At 33.9% G+C, this 17,237-nt stretch overlaps 3 protein-coding genes across 3 annotated transcripts; 2 read left to right on the forward strand and 1 right to left on the reverse strand.

The window, feature by feature from the left end:
* Positions 1 to 17: 17 nt before the first annotated feature.
* On the reverse strand, positions 18 to 856 carry MONOS_8615 (uncharacterized protein; the record flags this gene model as incomplete). Its single annotated transcript, XM_067879041.1, has 4 exons — positions 18 to 293; positions 365 to 586; positions 676 to 770; positions 822 to 856. 4 exons carry the CDS (start codon positions 854 to 856, stop codon positions 223 to 225), a joined length of 423 nt encoding a protein of 140 aa, XP_067723280.1. The 3' UTR covers positions 18 to 222.
* A 195-nt stretch (positions 857 to 1,051) lies between these two features.
* Positions 1,052 to 2,828, forward strand: MONOS_8614 (putative single-stranded dna binding protein). The gene is made up of 2 exons (XM_067879040.1): positions 1,052 to 1,791; positions 1,859 to 2,828. Exons 1-2 carry the CDS (start codon positions 1,088 to 1,090, stop codon positions 2,544 to 2,546), a joined length of 1,392 nt encoding a protein of 463 aa, XP_067723281.1. The 5' UTR covers positions 1,052 to 1,087; the 3' UTR covers positions 2,547 to 2,828.
* Positions 2,829 to 6,101: 3,273 nt separating this feature from the next.
* Positions 6,102 to 13,413, forward strand: MONOS_8613 (uncharacterized protein; the record flags this gene model as incomplete). Its single annotated transcript, XM_067879039.1, has 7 exons — positions 6,102 to 6,132; positions 6,183 to 6,289; positions 6,365 to 6,426; positions 6,507 to 6,998; positions 7,343 to 8,137; positions 8,377 to 13,323; positions 13,398 to 13,413. 7 exons carry the CDS (start codon positions 6,102 to 6,104, stop codon positions 13,411 to 13,413), a joined length of 6,450 nt encoding a protein of 2,149 aa, XP_067723282.1.
* Positions 13,414 to 17,237: the final 3,824 nt, after the last annotated feature.

Below are 17,237 nucleotides of genomic sequence, written 5' to 3' on the forward strand. Positions count from 1 at the left end.
CAAAGAAATAAAAAGAGGCCAACGCATTTTTATTTAATATTAAATCAAAATGCGATATGTAATTGTAAGAAGAGAAAAACACAATCAATAAATTTTAGAGGAAGAAATGTTCATAATTATTATTGTTGAAACATTCCAAATGAAGAAACAGAATAAATAAAATACTTTTCATAATAACAATGAATTTCATCAGTAAAATAAAATTTTATAAAATATTAACTCTCAAATTCCGCCATCTCCTTGGAATGTTGGAACAAGAACACCTTCTTCTCTCTCTTTCAGTTCATGGGCATCTAAATTAATAAAAATAAAATAATTTTAAAAAATAATGCAAATAAATTTCTAATTGCAACAATATGCAAACCTTGCCAAATTAAGCAAGGACCGCAAAACCAACTCATTAGAAATGTTGTCATTGTATTTATTGGTATGCGAAAACGTTCTGCAACGCTCTTGTGCAAAGAATATTCGCAACACATCATGCAAAAGGTGGATGTGAAACAATTATCGAATGTGATTGATGGCTGTTGATGAAATCTTTTTCTATTCTCCATTAATTGATAAAAAGGAAAAATGCATCCAAGCACTGAATAATTCATTCAATACAAAATAATATAACAAATTTGGAAGGTATAATCATATTAAAAGCAAATTGAATGCAAAAAAGAAGCGAACCTCCTACTGATTTACAGACAGTACCAAAAGAAAAAGGGGTAGAATGCCAAAATGTGCCTTGGCTTGATGAACCACCCTGATTTTGAAGTGGTGACCTATAAATATAAATTTTTGATATAACTTAAACAGAAAAAATAAATGTATACTGCTCGCTGTATCGTGTATCATCCGAAAAATCCATGTGACGCGAAGTTCAGTCTTTGATCAAGAACGCCCAATTTTACGAACAAAATACTCTCGTTTTTTTGTGAAAAAAACAAAAAAATAACATAGTTGAAAATAAAATGTGATTTATACAGTAATATGATGTCTACGAAAATTTCAAAACAATTAATTACGATCATCTTCTCTATGTAATATGGTTATGTAATTTCTAAAAAATGGGTACAATTGGAATTTTGTGATCGTCATTATGCCAAAAGACACCAAGACTCAAACACCGAAAAAACAAAAGCAAGAACAGCCAAAAACACCTGCAAAGCAAACAAAAGAGAAGAAAACTAAAAAGGAGGAGAAACTTGAAGAAGAATTGAACAACAAAAAAACAAAGACACCAAAGAAGGAACTAAAACCACAAAAAGAGGAACCAGAAGACAGCGACTCTGATGAGAGTGGATCTGAATCTTCATCTTCAGAAGAAGTTCCAAAAAAAACAACTACAAAGAAAAGTCAAGTCACACAAGTTGCTTCTGTGAAGACTCCTTCTTCAAAGAGAGCAAAGAAAGACAGTGACGAAGAGGAAGACAGCGATGATGATAGTGATTCATCTGATGAATCTGAAAGTGAGGAAGAAAAGGCAAAACCAGCAAAAAAGGAAAACAAAAAGCAAGCTGCTAAAAAAGAAAGTGAAAGCGAGAGTGATAGTGATAGTGATAGTGATAGTGAAAGTGATAGCGACAGCGACAGTGACAGTGATGAAGATGAGAAAAGTGATGAAAAATCTGAAGAATCATCAAAGAAATCCATTGAAGAAGAACCATCTGAATCACCTGCACCATCCCCTGAACCAAAAGATAATGCCTCAGATGTTCCCAAAACTATTTCATATTTCAATTTGCCTTTTACCGTTACTGAGGAAGAATTTGAGGAATATGCCAAATCATTTGGTGAAGTTGAGTTTGAGATTGATTTTATAAACATTTTTGTAAATTTATTCATTTATTTTTGATTGTTGTTTATTTAGATCATGCAAATTGGGTTATTTAGATGATGGACGTATGAGTGGATCTGCTGATGTTGTTTATGTTACATCTGAAGGAGCTCAAAATGCTCTCAATGCATCTGGAAATGAGTTAAAAGGAAGAGCAGTATATATCAGAGTTACAGGAACATCACGGGAGAGAAGTGGACCAAGAAGAGAAGGAGGCGGATTTGAACGAAGAGGCAGAGGAAGAGATGGAGGAGCGAACAGATCTGGTTTCAATCGTGAAGAGAGACCTTTGAGCGAGCCATCAAATACTCTGTTTGTTGCCAATATGTCTTTTGATTCCAACCAGGACAGCTTGTATGATGCTTTCAAGGATTTCGAGCCAACAAGCACCAGAATCATCAATGACAGAGAGACAGGTAGACCGAAGGGCTATGGCTATGTTGAATTTGCAACAATTGATCAAGCCAAAGAAGCTCTTGACAACATGAAAGGAATGGAACTTGATGGAAGAAGAGTTCGTCTTGACTTTGCAAGTCCCAGACCAGAAGGAGGAAACGGTGGAAACAGAGGAGGATTTAGAGGAGGAGATAGACAGAGAAGAGGAGGTGGTGGAGGAAGAGGACGCGGGTTTGGTGGAAGAGGACGTGGATTTGGCGGAAGAGGTGGAAGAGGAGGAGATAGTGGAGAAACCGGAAAAAGGGAAACATTTGGAGATGAGTAAAATGTTTGAGAAACTTACAATTTTATGAGCAATAAGAATGTATTTATTCTTTTTACATATGAAGCAAATAGAAATTTTGGAGTCTACAAATCACAGAATCCAATTTTTTTGCATGCTTCGTTCATTTCATCATTCACTTCAAAGTGTTTGAACAAATGAATGATAAAGCTTTTAATGTGTTATCCATTTCTTATTAATAACATATATGCTATTTATAATTTTAATTACGAATAATTGGGTTTTGTTTTCTTTTTAAACAGAAATTAAAAAAAAAAAAAAAGATTTTTAAACTCCACAGAAGAATATAAAAGGAAACTAGTTTTCAGATTTGCCTTTTCCTAATCATCTGTTTTTTTTTTTTTTTTTTTTTTTTTTTTTTTTTTTTTTTTTTTTTTTTTTTTTTTGTTAATCAAACAAGTCTTTTCATTTTTCAAAACGAACAAAACATCTGATGAGAAAAACTGGAATATCTGGAACAAAATATACCACTTCAGACATTTTCTTAGATAATTTTTGTTCTTTGTTTACACGTTTTGTTTCGAAAAAATTGAATAAAATGTGTTCATTTGCTGAAAATCATGAAAAGTTACAAAATATATTACCATAACATCAATGTTGGTTGTTAACAGTTTTGAAAATTCAATTTTTTTTAAAATCTGTGTAAATTTGATTATGTAACGAGTATGACAAATTTTTTATGATTTGTTTTATAAAATGCTTGAGAGTCACTATTTCACCTCATTTTTGAAAATCAGTTCCTTCAGTTAATAATGTTTTCATGGAAATTAGTGAAAAGTCTAACATTAGTAAATATAAAATTTAGAAAGACATCAAAAGATGGAATTTAACAACAAAAGTTCACAAAAAAAAAAGGCAACTTTCTTACAATAAATATGGTTTTCTATGCTTTGATAATTTCATTTTGTTTTGTTGAATGAAAAAAAGTAAAAAAAACATTGTAATTTTTTTTTTCAAAAGAATGACATTTGTTTTTAAGGATGTTTTTTAAACAACAAATAGATATAAAGTTTTATCAAGCAACATATGAAATGAACCAAAAAAGTTTTGTTGTTTTCTTTCTTAAAACATTGAATTTTTTTATGATGCGAGAATTTCTGCAAAGAGCAAAACACTGTGTGAATCAAATCATGTGAAAAATTTTAGTGCATCTCAATAATTGCAAAAAGCAATTGCATGAGATAGAAATATGACATTGATATTTGTTTATGGCAAAATCTACTAATTATTGCTTCATTCGATCTCATTTCTGACACGTTGTCATTCAGGAATTATTGACTGAAGAAATATGATGAATATCTGAATCATCCATTTAGATATGAATTTTTAATACAGTCAAAACCGGATATAATCACCTCGGATATAATCACATTCGTTTATTGTCACATTTTTTAATGCACCAACATTTTTGTCCAAATTTTCATTCATTTTTCATCGCATATAATCACAGGGCTGAAAATATATATTCACATTTTTCATTATAATGGGTAGATTTTTCATTGAAAAATCGATTTTTTGATCAATAATTTTAATTTTTCACTTTCACAAAAACGTGCTCAAATTAGTCAAAATAATGTGTATTTCTGATCAAAATTGTTCAAGTAAGTGAAAAAAGAGTATTTGTGTAGAATTTCCAAAAATAAAAAAACCGACACAAAATAAATTGTTTTATTTATCAATTTTTATTTTTTTCTGTGTTATGCAGCATCGGATGTGATCACAATCGGATATAGTCACAAAAAGTTGTGCAAAAACCGATGTGATTATATCCGATTTAGACTGTACTAATTATTAAATGTTTTTTGATTTTTATTCCAGTGCAGATCTTCTTCCTGATTATAATTATGAAATTAGAAATATTCTTTCACTGAATTTTTTTGATATATATTTTCAATTCACTTTCTTCGTAAAAAATTAAAAATTCTGGACCAACAAAGGAATTCTAATTATGAATCACTTGTGTGATTATTTTTGAAATCATAACTTTTTTCGGAGAGTTGTTTATACAAATGTTTTATTTCTTTTGAAATGAATACTTCATTAAAAAGAAAAAAGAACAATTATTGCTAAAAATCACAATGTTTGAAATTTTTTACATGAAAAAAATATTTTCGAACAAAATTAAACTTTTCTGTGTTCATTTTTCAGCATTCAGAGCCGTATCAAAACAGAAAAAATTTTTTTTGTTGAAATATGATTTAATGAAGGTTCTCACATGAAAGAAAATTATTTTGTGAATAACTTTTTTAATTTAATTTTAATTAATTAATTAATTTTTTTTTGAATATGAACAATTCCAAGGATAATAAAAAAAAAAAAAAAAAAAAAAAAAAAAAAAATTTTAATAACAATTACCCACACTTATTCTTGTAATTTTTAAATTGTAGATAGAACAATTCAAATCATTTTTCAGTTATTGAAACAATTAACTGAAAAAATGCAATGTGAAAAAAATTCCAAAAATTATTCTGATTTTATTCAAAAACTGAAAAAGAATGTTTTCATTTCCATGAACAAATGATTGGGAAGAACTTTTTCTTTAACCATTGTATTAGTTGGACATTATCAAAATTTTCAACAACAAAAACAACTGCAATTTGAAAAAATGTTAAGATTGTTTTTTTTTTTCATTCAAAATAATAAGAATCAATCCAAAATCTAACCGGACTGATTCTTAATTTTTGCTTCAAAAAAATAACTCGGCTTTTGAGTGAAAGATTTTCGAACGATTTGGTTTTATTGTTACAAAAAAAAAATTCAAACATATTTCTTTTTAAATGTTTAATTCAATAAAAAAAATCAATTGCTCAAGTGAAATAATATGAAATATGTGGCAAAATTAGTTTTATTGAATTCAAATCTTTTGTTTTTATCATTCCAATTCAAACAATTTTTTATCGATATTTAATTGCTCCTTGTTGAAAAAGATAAAACAGATCCAATTAACAAGCATGATTCAATTATTTGAAAATTTGTCTCACATTTGAATTTTTTAAAATTAATATTTTATAATTAATTTATATTTTACGTAATAAAATCGAATTATTTCGTTGAAGTACTTGAAATGTATAAATGGATATCGAAAAGATCCTAACAAAAATTAGTCAAAGAAAACAAAAAATAATATATATCACAAAAGTTTAAACAAGAATTAAAATGAAATATCGAAGAAATTCAAATACAAAAATAATCATATAGTTTTCAAAAAAACATAAACTTAAAAATATTCCTCTGATCTCATAATCGCTTATCATTACTCCCAACTTCATTTCTATTCGCTTTTATTTTATGTATCATTACAATCTGGAATAAACCAGGTTGTAAAATTACACTTAATAAATCTCGACGAATGAAGTCTCCAAATTTCAACTGGAGGTTAGATAATTCTCCAACAGGATCATTAATGTAAAGTTTCATCATCGGAAGCCCAAAATTACTTAAATATAACAAACATACCATCCATTTCTCAATTCATGTTTTGATCTGACTTCCAATTTTCGAATTTCTTTTTCGAAGATATAAAGAAAGCTTCCTTATATGCCAGAAGATGATTTAAAGCCAATTTTAGGTATCTCTTTGTTGCAGTTATTTATTTTTGCGATGAGAATTGTTATGTAGATAATTTAAAGAATGTGGATCCTGACATTCAACTCCAAGGTCTGATTGATTTTCAGCGCAAGCTACAAGAAGAATCATTTAAAATGGGCGAGCAAGAAAATGAATTTGTATGAATGCAAAGAACCTTAGATGATTTGTACTTTATTATTCTTATTTGTTTTTTTCATTTCATTTTTTTAAAGATAACTACAATTATCGAACGAGGGCAACAATCTAGTCTTGTTCAATCATTAGCATTTAACTGGTTTTATATTATATTATAGCTTTTGCGTTTTATTTTATTTTATTTTATTTTTTTTGCTGTCAATTTTTAATACGAACAAGTTTGAGTTTGATTGTGAAAAAGAAAGTTTCTGAAAACTCTGTGAAAACAATAATCTCAAAGTATCTCGATCTAGCCAGAGCAATTATTCCTGAGCGGAGATCTGTTGGTGCTGCCGCTCTGAAAATTGTCATTGATCAAGGAAACTTTTCCTTTCGAGAAATAATTACCCAAAATCTGCTTGAGCCATTAACAGACATGCTAGACATTTCAGACACGCAAACATTGGCACTAGATTTAATTACTGATTTGAGCAAGCGATTTGGGCAGGAGTTTCAAGACAAACAAGAGAAAATCGTGAAGAAACTTCTGAATTGCCTGTCAAATCCATCTGCCAACGTGAGGAAAAAGGGGATTGGGGCCATTGTAGCTCTGTCGCCCCATTTGAAGAAGGAGATCGTGTGTGATTTGCTGGACACTTCGATTTCTGCTGCCAATCACATGCCGCCGTCACGAGACGCATTCAGCCGGCTGAAACTGCTGACTCAAATATCGTATGCAAAGAAGAGAATAGAAATAATAATAATAATAATTGCTATATTTTTTATGTCCTTGTTATATTGATGTTTGTATTTTAATGAGATTATCATTGAAAGCTTTGAAATAATTGAGAGAAAAGAAGTGAAATGTACTGGTTTATTATTTTAATTAGATGGAAAAAAAATTTTTTTTGAAAGGAATTTTTTTCTTCGGCTTATTTTTAACTATTTTTTTTCATTTTCTTTGCATTTTTTATTTTTTAACTTCGTCATCCTTCTTATCCTCTTTCCTTCATCATCATCATCATTATCTTCTCCTTTAATTATTCTATCTTTTAACCCTTCATTCCCTTCTTCAGCACAACCCATCCATCAATTGTGAAACACAAGCCAGTCAAACTTCTCTTAACATTCTGTCTTCATTCTGTTCTTTCGCCTTCTGTTTTGACCAAAAAATTCAAAGAACCTTCTTCTTCTTCTTCTTCTTCTTCATTATCATCCACACTCACCATTTTATCACTTATTCAACAAGAATTACCTGAAATATCATCATCATCATCTTCTTCTTCTTCGTTCTCTTCTTCATTCTCATCCTCAATCGATCTTTTCGAACCTCTTCGTCCGCATTGTTTGGAAGGCGTGAAGGCTGTTTTGGAGCATTTGAGCGCAGAAAACGGGAGGAAATGGATAGAAGTTGTATTAAGAACAGTTATTCCATGTGTGAGTTATGATACAGTCTATGGAGAAGAGGAGGAGGAGGAAGAAGAAGAAGAGAAGGAAGAAATAAAAGAAGGTGAAGGAGGAGATGAAGGAGAAGAGGAAAGCGAAGAAGACGATTTTAATTCTGTGAAAGTGAGTGACACAGAACTAGCAGTGTATGAGAAGGACACGACAGAATATGCAGAAGAAGAAGACGATGAAGACGATGACGATCAATCGTGGAGGGTTCGGAAGGAAGCATTGAAATGCCTGGAGATTGTGGTGGAGAAGAGGCATACAACAGAAAGGGCTGTGATGGAGAAGGTGTTTCCAGTTGTGTGTGGGAGGGTGGAGAAGGAGCATGTGTCACAGACCTTGGAGGATGTGGTGAAGGTGCTAGGGGCTATTGTGAACAGGGTGAAGGAGGAAAGAGAGGGGGTGGAAGGAGAAAAATGGTGTGTTTAAATGAGAGAGAGAGAGAGAAAGTTTGTGTGTTTTGATTGATCTAATTTTTTTCATTTTCATTTTTTATTTTGGATTATGAATTAAATAAATTATGTATTTTTTTACATTAATTTATATTTTCATTTAATTTTTTTAAATATTATTTATTTTTCTTTCTTTCTTCATATTTATATTAATATTTGCATATATATTTATCTTCCCTTTTTATTCCCATTCCCCCCTTTTCCAGTCTGCACATCCTCCGCACCCATCTCTACTCACTCACCCAGAAGCTCTGTTCTCGCCTGCTCTGCCGCAACATCCTCACACGCGCCGACATCCTCTCCCTCCTTTTTGAGCTCAACAGCATCGCCTCTCTCAACAAATACGGCTTTGGCCGCTGCTTCCCAATGATTGTGAAGGAGTCTTGTTTTCCCCTGTTGCACGGCGTGAAGCCAGGTGTGCTGGCGTCTGCTGCATTTCGCCTGCTCCACGCCATCCTCTCCACCCACCACCCGTTCCTGGTCAATGCACAGATCCCTTCTCTCTCTCATTTCTGCTCTGTCATGCTCAAACACTCAGACTCTTCTGTGATTGTCTCCACTTTCCAGATTGTCAGTGACATTGTCTCGTTTAGCTCTCCTTTCCCTTCCAAGACACTTGCCAAATATGCTCCTTCTCTTTGCACTTTATGTCGCAACACCCTCAGCACAGTGAATATCATTGAGCAGTCAGTGAAGGAGGCAGCACTGCATGCTGCAGGAGTTGTGTTGGAGAAGTGTGGGTGCTGTTTGGCAGACAAGGCAGTGGCAGAGTGTGTGAGGCTGATGCTGGACAAGACGAGGGAGTTGTCTCTCTGTGTTGTTGGTGGGAAAGCGCTTTGCTTGGCGATGATGAATGAGAAAGTGCAGAAGTGTCTCAGTTTGGAGGAAGTCGAAGGTTGTGGGGCTGCATTTGTGGAGAACACGAACAGACATTCTGTGAAGGGGGCAGTGGAGGTTGGGCTGAGGGGAATACATCAGCTGCTGAGTGTATCTTTAAAGGAGAGGAGGAAGGGGAAAAGTGGGAATGAAATAGGAAGCAAGAGAAGTGGAGGAGAAGCGAATAATACGAACAAGACAAAGAATACAGCCAACACTCACAATGCGAACGAACAAGAGAAAAGCAAAGAAAACCAAGTGAAAGTGTATTTCTCCTCAGCTCTTGTTCAGCCAGCGCTGGTTTCCTTCACAAAAGTGGTTGACAACGGCGACACAATATGCATTCTGTTAATGTTGCGTTGTCTGTGTCAGATGATTTCACTGCATCCAAACACAACCCCTCTCATCCACTCATCACAATTGTATGATCGTCTTCTCTCTCTCCCTTTTCATCCTTATGTGCCTTGCTCTTTCTCATCTTCGCGCCTTCTGTCTCAGGTGTTTCTGAATATGGCTGAAAACAATACTGAAAATTCAGATAAATCAAAAGAATCAAATAAATTAAAAGAATCAAAAGAACAAGAAGAATCAGAACCAACTGACGATTCAGTGCAATCCCATTTGAATGCTCTCTTGTCAGTGATCGTGAGTGTCGAGGCAGCTGATGCAGAGAGATGGGACTTGGCAGCGGGGGTGATAGCACCGTTGGTGCTGGAGCTGCCAGAGGAAGAGAGGCGAGGGATGTTTGAGGACTGGGTGGAAGGGATGGAAGAAGGGGTGGAGCTGTTTGAGAAGTGGCAGAGGATGATGGAGGAGGCAGCGGATGAGTCAGCGAAGTCGGCTGAGATGTGGAGGAGGCTGCTGAAGACACCGACAAAGCAGATGGTAGAGGAAGAGGAAGAGAGGAGGAAGGAGAAAGAGAAAGAGAAGAAGGAGAAGAAGGGAAAGGATGGTGAGAAATCTGCTTTGAATTCATCATCATCATCCTCTTCTTCCTCTTCTTCCTCTTTTTCCTCTTTTTCCTCTTCTTCCTCACATCTTCCCAAAGGCACTTCCAATCCCTTTGTGGGTGTGTCTATCAGACACCAGCAGTTTGATAGACGTCATTCTCCTCCTCCGCCCATCCCCCACACAACAGCTGATGGCAAAGGATTGAGAAGCAAAGAAAGAACAATTTCACCAAGCAACAGAGGCAGATCTTCATTTTCATCGTTGTATGATTCATCCTCCTCCTCCTCCTCATCATCATCATCTTCTTCTTCATCATTTTCTTCAATTTCAGCATTTTCTTCTTCTCTTTCTTCTTCTTCTTCTTCCTTCTCCTCTTCTTCTCATCACCACAGCCACAAATCCGACAAAACGAGTGATTTGCTGAAGGATTGGTGTGTTGTGACTGAAGTTCCGCCTTCTCCAAAGAAAAAAGCCAGAAAATTGGAGGTGACTTCTGAATATGACTCAACAATTCCATTGAAGCAGTATTTGGAGCAGCAGATGAAGCTGAAGGAAGAGAGAGACAAGAAGGAGACAGAGGAGAAGGAGAAGAGGAGGGAGAAGAGGGAGAAGAGGAAAGAAATGAAGGAGAGAGAAAAAAGGAATAAAGAGGATGAAGAGGATGAAGATTCTTTGAGTTCTTCTCTTTCTTCTCAAACTTCTCTTTCTTCTCTTTCTTCTTCTCTTTCTTCTTCTTCTCTGTCCAGTAGCAGTAGTAGCAGTAGCAGTGATGAACCAATTGTTAACAGTGGATCAGATGAAATGAATGGAAATCAGAATAAAAATGCTGTTTATTCTTCTTCTTCTTCTCCTAATCCATCATCATCGTCTTCTCCTTCTTCTTCCTCGAAAGACAAACCTGTAGGTGTTGGTATTTCATCTGATGTTTTGTTTAATGAAGCTTCTTCGCCTGCCAATTCATCCATTTTATCATCCAACATTTCATCTGCTTCTTCTTCTTCTTCTTCTGCAAAAACACCTGTTAATATTAAGACTTCTTCAAATTCTTCTATTTCTTCTTCTTCTTCTTCCTCCTCTTCTTCTCCAATTCAATCACCTTCATATCACTCACCTTCATCATCATCATCTTCTTCTTCCTCTTCCAAATCTCGTCCTCTTCATCCTCCTCAAATTCCTTCTCGCCCCAAACCTCTCCAAATCCAACTGCCAAACAGCCAACATCTTCCTCTTTCTCCTCCAAAACCAAGTTATAATTCCCCTTCTGCCTCTTCTTCTTCTTCTTCTTCTTCTTCTTCTTCTTCTTCTTCTTCTTCCTCTTCCTCATCTTCTTCTCTTTCTCCTTCTTATTCCCATTCCCATTCTTCCTCCATTCGCTCTATTTCTCCGGCCCCTCGTTCTCCTCCTATTTCTCCGACGTTTTGTCGCAGCAGGTCTCAAAGATCACCTTCACCTGCTCGTATTTCTCCTCCTCCTTCTTCTCTTTATGGTTCTTCTTCCTATACGTCTTCTTCACCTCCTCCTTTCTCTTCTTCTTCTTCTTCTTCTTCTTCTTCTTCTTCTTCTTCTTCTTCTTCTAGTTCTTCTAGTTCTTCTTCTTCTTCTTCTCTTTCTTCTTTTTCCTCCTCTTCTTCCTCTTCTTCTTTATCATCGTCATCTTCTTCATCTTCCTTTTCTTCTTCCCAAATCCCTTTCTGTTTGTTCAGTTTCTCCGCATTTGGCGCCATGGGGATGTGTTGCGATGTTCCTAAACAAGTAACTCCGCTTCTGGAAAAGCTGATGGGAGCGCTGAGCTCTGGGACGAAAGGGGGAATATGCGACGAAAGAGCAAATATGGCAGCGAATTGCCTGGCGGGTGTGGCGATTGGGGCAGAAGAAGGAGTGATGAAGGAGATGATGGAGAAGGCAGAGGGAAAGAAAGAAGGGAAAGAGAAGGAGAAGGAGAAGGAGAAAGAATATGATGAGAAGGAAGAGAAGGAAGAAGAAAAGAAGGAAGAGAAAGAAGAGAAAGAAGAGAAGATGGAAAAGGAAGGAGAAGATAACAATGAACAAGTGGGGTGTGTGATAGCAATATGTCGGTTTTTGATGAGAGTTGGGGAGATGATGGAAGAAGAGAATGAAGAAGAAGAAGAAGATGATGATGATGAGGAAGAGGAAGAAGAGAAAAAAGAGAAAGAGATAGAGAAAGAGAAAGAGAATAAAAATATTCATAACAAAGCCAATCCGAAACCTTCAACGAGCAGCAAAAACACAAAAATCCAACAAAACAATCAAAACAATCATATTAATAATGATAACCATCATCATTATTACTATCGTTATGCCTCTCAGCTTATTTCCAAGTATTTCAGCAGCATTTTCCATCTTCTTGTGAATGTGCTTGAAAATCCGGTGGAATCCATCAGAAATTTGGCTATTGATTCGCTTTCGTGTTTGGGGTGTTCGTTTCCAGAGAGAGTGATACCAGCATTGGGGAGGATGGTGAAGACGGAGGAAGAGGAGGATGATGATGATAAAGATAATAAGGAGAAGAAGAAGAAGGAAGGAGAAGATGATGATGACGAAAAAGAGATAAATAAATCGAATGATTCATTATCTTCTTCTTCTTCCTCTTCTTCCTCTTCTTCTTCTCTATCTTCTTCTTCCTCTCCTCTTTTGAAGAGTGGAATTTGCTGCATCTTCCGTCGGATATTAGAGAAAGAAGAGACAGAGACAGACTCTGCAAAGAATAGCAACATCACTTTTCCCTCAAACACACTCAAAATGCATCAAAACAGGGCAACCAAGCAAAATGCAATGAAACACCACATTTCTCCTTCCCTTGACGATCAACGTGTTCTTTATTTATCTAACAAACTCCCCTTTTCTGAGCTTGTGTCACACACAGCCGCTTTCCTCTCTCTTTCATCTGATTCCGACCAGAGTGTGCAGAGAGAAGTGGCTCTTCTGTGCAAAGTGCTGATCATCCGCCATCCTTCTCTCGCTTCCCAAGCTCTTCCTTCTTTCTGTGGAGCACTTTTGAGGATGATGAGGCTGGAGAAGGGAAAGAGGCGCACACAGAAGGTGTTTGGGGCGAATGTGGTGGTGGATGAAGGGCTGCCGTTGAGGCTGGCAGCGTATGAAGCGGTGGAGAGCTGGGCGGAGAGGAAGATTGCAGGGCTGGACGGGAGGAAAGTACTGAAGGTGCTGAAGAGGGGGATGGGGAAAGGAGAAGGGAAAGGGAAGGAAGAGAAAGAGAAAGAGAAAGAGAAAGAGAAAGAGAAAGAGAAAGAGAAAGAGAAGGAGAAGGAGATTCGAAAAGAAGAAGAAGAAGATGATGATGATGATGAGTATGAGGAGGAAGATTCTGAAGTGAAGCGGAAAGGGTTGAGCATCATTGGGCGTCTGTGTCGTGTGGAGACAGAGGCAGAAGCAGTTGAAGAAGAGCTGCCATGGATTTTGGGGGTGTTGGATGGCATTTTGAAGGAGAGAGGGAAAGCAAGAGACGACGACAACGACAGAAGAGTGCGTGTGGAGATGCAGAAGACGGCGCTGCTTCTAGTGCTGCGGATGAGGCAGGTGCCAGGGATAGAAGGGGAAGGGTGCTTCAAAGAGAAGATGGGGGAGTGGATGGCAGAGGGGGAGGTGAGGGAGATGATGGTGGAGCTGCGGGCGGATATGCAGAGCTGTGTGTATTGAAGGGTTGATGGATGAAGAGAATGAGAGAATGAGAGAATGAGGGATTAAGATATTAAGAGATTAAGAGATTGAATGATTGAGTGAATGTTCGAATTGTATGGATGCGCTAATGAGGATGTGTAAATGTTCTTGTGTGTGTTTGTCTGTCTGTCTAATTATCTATTTGCTGGTTTGCTTGCCTGTTTATGTGAAATATTTTATCGATTTGATTTTTCTTATTTTGTTTCGGTTTGTAACTTTTCTCTCTCTCTCTTTTTTTTTGCTCATATTTTCTTTATTCTTTCTTTTTTTGTTTTGAGAATTGAATAGTTTATGTGATAAAGTTTGTGAACAACACATTAACAATGAAAAAAGAAAAAAAGAAAAAAGAAAGAGGGGTTTTCATTGATGAAGGAATGAAAAACTTGAACGAAGAATGTTTACAATGTGAACAGTTCGATCCATTTGGATTGGCTTTTTTGCGTTCATTCTCTCTTCAGTCAATTTCTATTTCCGTGCAATTAATTTGCTAAGCTCCAAACCAAGTTGGAATGCCACTTAAACAACAAAATGAATGGATAAAAAAAAAAAAAAAAAAAAAAAAAAAAAAAAAAAAAAAAAAAAAAACTGTTCTCGAATAAAAAATAAGCAATTTAGATTTTCAAAAGATTTATTCAGTTCCAGGTTTGGTACCGAGTTCAGGGAATAGCACCAATGGTAACTCATATGGGAAAAATTATTATTTTTTTTAGCATTTTCATTGAAAAATTATACACAGTAGATGAACCTTTTGCAGCAAAAGGGGATTATTCGGCCAGTAATGATTTTTTTCTTGAAAACACCTAAAACTGTATCGTAACTGGGCTTAACGAACTCATAAAAAAAGTTCAGTCTATAAATTCTATGCAAAAGTAAAATTATCTTCCATCAAAACTATCTTTTAGAGATTCAAAAATTTGATCAAACACTTCAATTTAATTCACTCTTCTTTCTGTTTGGTTTTTTCACAGTATTTACAAATTCATATTTAAGAACTTTGTGAATTAGGGTTAACCATAAAAGAAATTTCATTTTAACTTCATTTATAAAGATATTAGGGCTTGAATATGAAGATAATTTATTTATCACAATTAAAAATTGAAAAAGTTGTAAGTTTTTTATTTTGAAAAATTGATGATAAAAATAGACTTTATCTTCAGTGCACAAATGATTTTCTGGAAGGAATATGAAAATGAAATCGTTCTGATATGATTTAATCACTTGTCGTATCATACCCATTTGCCACTTTTTAAATAAAAAAATATGAACAAAATGGGTTCTTTTAAATCAAAAATTCAAAAAGTCACAAACCATAATGTGACGATATCATTGATGCTTTCTTGTTGATATGAGAATTTTCTTTATAGTGACATCTGAAGTATCTTTTAAAGTTTGAAGTGATAATTAGTTTTCACTATAAGTGCAAAAAAGCTTGAAAGTCCGAATTTTCAAATGTTTGGCTAATCCTTTTTGAAATCATTCTTTCGTTCGAGTTTTGATCAAAATTTCAATCTCAATGGAATTTTAAAAGAAAATATATTCCCTTTTAACATTGTCATGAGATTTGCTAATTCTCCTATGTTGTTCATTTTTTCTAAATCCAATTGAGAAAAAAATTTTGATCAAAACTCGAACGAAAGAATGATTTTTTAAAGGATCAGTCATATTTGAAAATAAAGATACTTATTCAAAAAGGTGTTTTGACGACATATTCATTCATTCAAACTTTATTTTTATTGTTTATGATACGATTCGAAATTGATTTTCAAATATTCTGTCTTCTTCATCGTTAATGAAAAAAAATGATCAATCAGATAATTTGAAATAGACAATCCTTTCTGTTAAAAAAATGACTTGCTTCACTCGAATTTTTCATCCTTTCGATACTCTGGGATAATTTCTTCATTTTAAATGCAATAGGGTCAACTTTTTAATGGGACTTTTTCCTTTATTGGCACTTTTTATATTTTCGATAACAAAAAGCTGAGAAGTGTGAAATGGCTTTCAGCATTTGGATAACCGATTTAAACAAAGTTGATTTAATTTATTACCGGTTAGTTTTTTAATTTTTGTTTATTATTTAACGAGATATTTCGTTTTTCTTGAAAATTTTGAATTGGTTTTTCCCACTCAACCAAGCATTTCCAGAAAATGAAAAATACTGTTTTCAAAAGCATAAACATTTATCTATTTATATTTTAATTCTTTTTTTTTTTTTTTTTTCTGACAAACATTTTTCGTGTTATTTTTGCATTTCATTTTTTTAACAACAAACTAACATAAAACTGATTGCTTCTTTGTAAATATAATGAAATGGGGAAAAATATAAATATGATATGCAAAACAAACACTTTTATAATGAAATGTTGTCAAAATAAAACTTATTTTTTTCCTATTTGTCTTATACTGACAAATTGTACCAACCAATGATGATCTGAGATCACATTTTTGTTATTTTGATAAAAACTTTGCAGAAAGAAAAAACCTATGTTCTATATTAATAACATTTCATTTTTAAAATGCTTGTTTTGCATATCATATTTTTTTTTTTTCATTTGGGGGAAAATATGGACTTTCAAGCTTTTTTTTTGCACCAAGCATGAAAAAATTGCTTCACTAATAACTTTATTTTGCTTTCTCTGATTTCAAAATAAATTTGATTTTCATATCCGTAAACAGGCATCGTTGAAAACAAAACATAATGTTTCTTGACATTTCACGAATGTCAAAAAATGAATACATTTTTATTATGTTTTTTGATAAAAAAAGTCAATGAAAAGTGCATAATTTTTCAATGAAAATGCCTGAAGTGAAATATTTTTCCCCATTTCATTATATTTACAAAGAAGCAATCAGTTTTATGTTAGTTTGTTGTTAAAAAAATGAAATGCAAAAATAACACGAAAAAAATGTTTGTCAAAAAAAAAAAAAAAAAAAAAAAAAAAAAAAAAAAAAAAGAATTAAAATATAAATAGATAAATGTTTATGCTTTTGAAAACAGTATTTTTCATTTTCTGGAAATGCTTGGTTGAGTGGGAAAAACCAATTCAAAATTTTCAAGAAAAACGAAATATCTCGTTAAATAATAAACAAAAATTAAAAAACTAACCGGTAATAAATTAAATCAACTTTGTTTAAATCGGTTATCCAAATGCTGAAAGCCATTTCACACTTCTCAGCTTTTTGTTATCGAAAATATAAAAAGTGCCAATAAAGGAAAAAGTCCCATTAAAAAGTTGACCCTATTCAGTTCTTTCAAAACAGAAAAGAAATAAGAATCATTTCAAAAACCTGTTAACATTTATGGAGAGAAAATCTATCAAATTGCTCATGATAGGTTCATGAGAAAAAAAAGACGAATAATAAAGAATTTTTTCTTTTGATAGAAAGTGCAAATCTTTTTTCATAATATTACAAATATTTCGAAAGAACATAATTCACATTTTTTTTCCATTCATTTTTCTTGTTTTTTCTTCATTCAAAAGACATCAAAATGTGAAATGGAATAACACTGCATAAAGACATCAGAAGGGAAGAAAAAAGAAGA

The sequence above is a fragment of the Monocercomonoides exilis genome (assembly GCF_001643675.1).
Source record: "Monocercomonoides exilis strain PA203 chromosome Unknown scaffold38-1042076, whole genome shotgun sequence".
In the NCBI taxonomy this organism is placed as follows: domain Eukaryota; phylum Preaxostyla; order Oxymonadida; family Polymastigidae; genus Monocercomonoides; species Monocercomonoides exilis.

Bases quoted from the DNA above. Each gene is read 5' to 3' on its own strand.
- MONOS_8614 (XM_067879040.1), top strand. From the start codon at position 1,088: ATGCCAAAAGACACCAAGACTCAAACACCGAAAAAACAAAAGCAAGAA. The intron at 1,792-1,858 runs GTTTGAGATTGA...TTGTTTATTTAG, and splicing joins AAATCATTTGGTGAAGTTGA to ATCATGCAAATTGGGTTATT.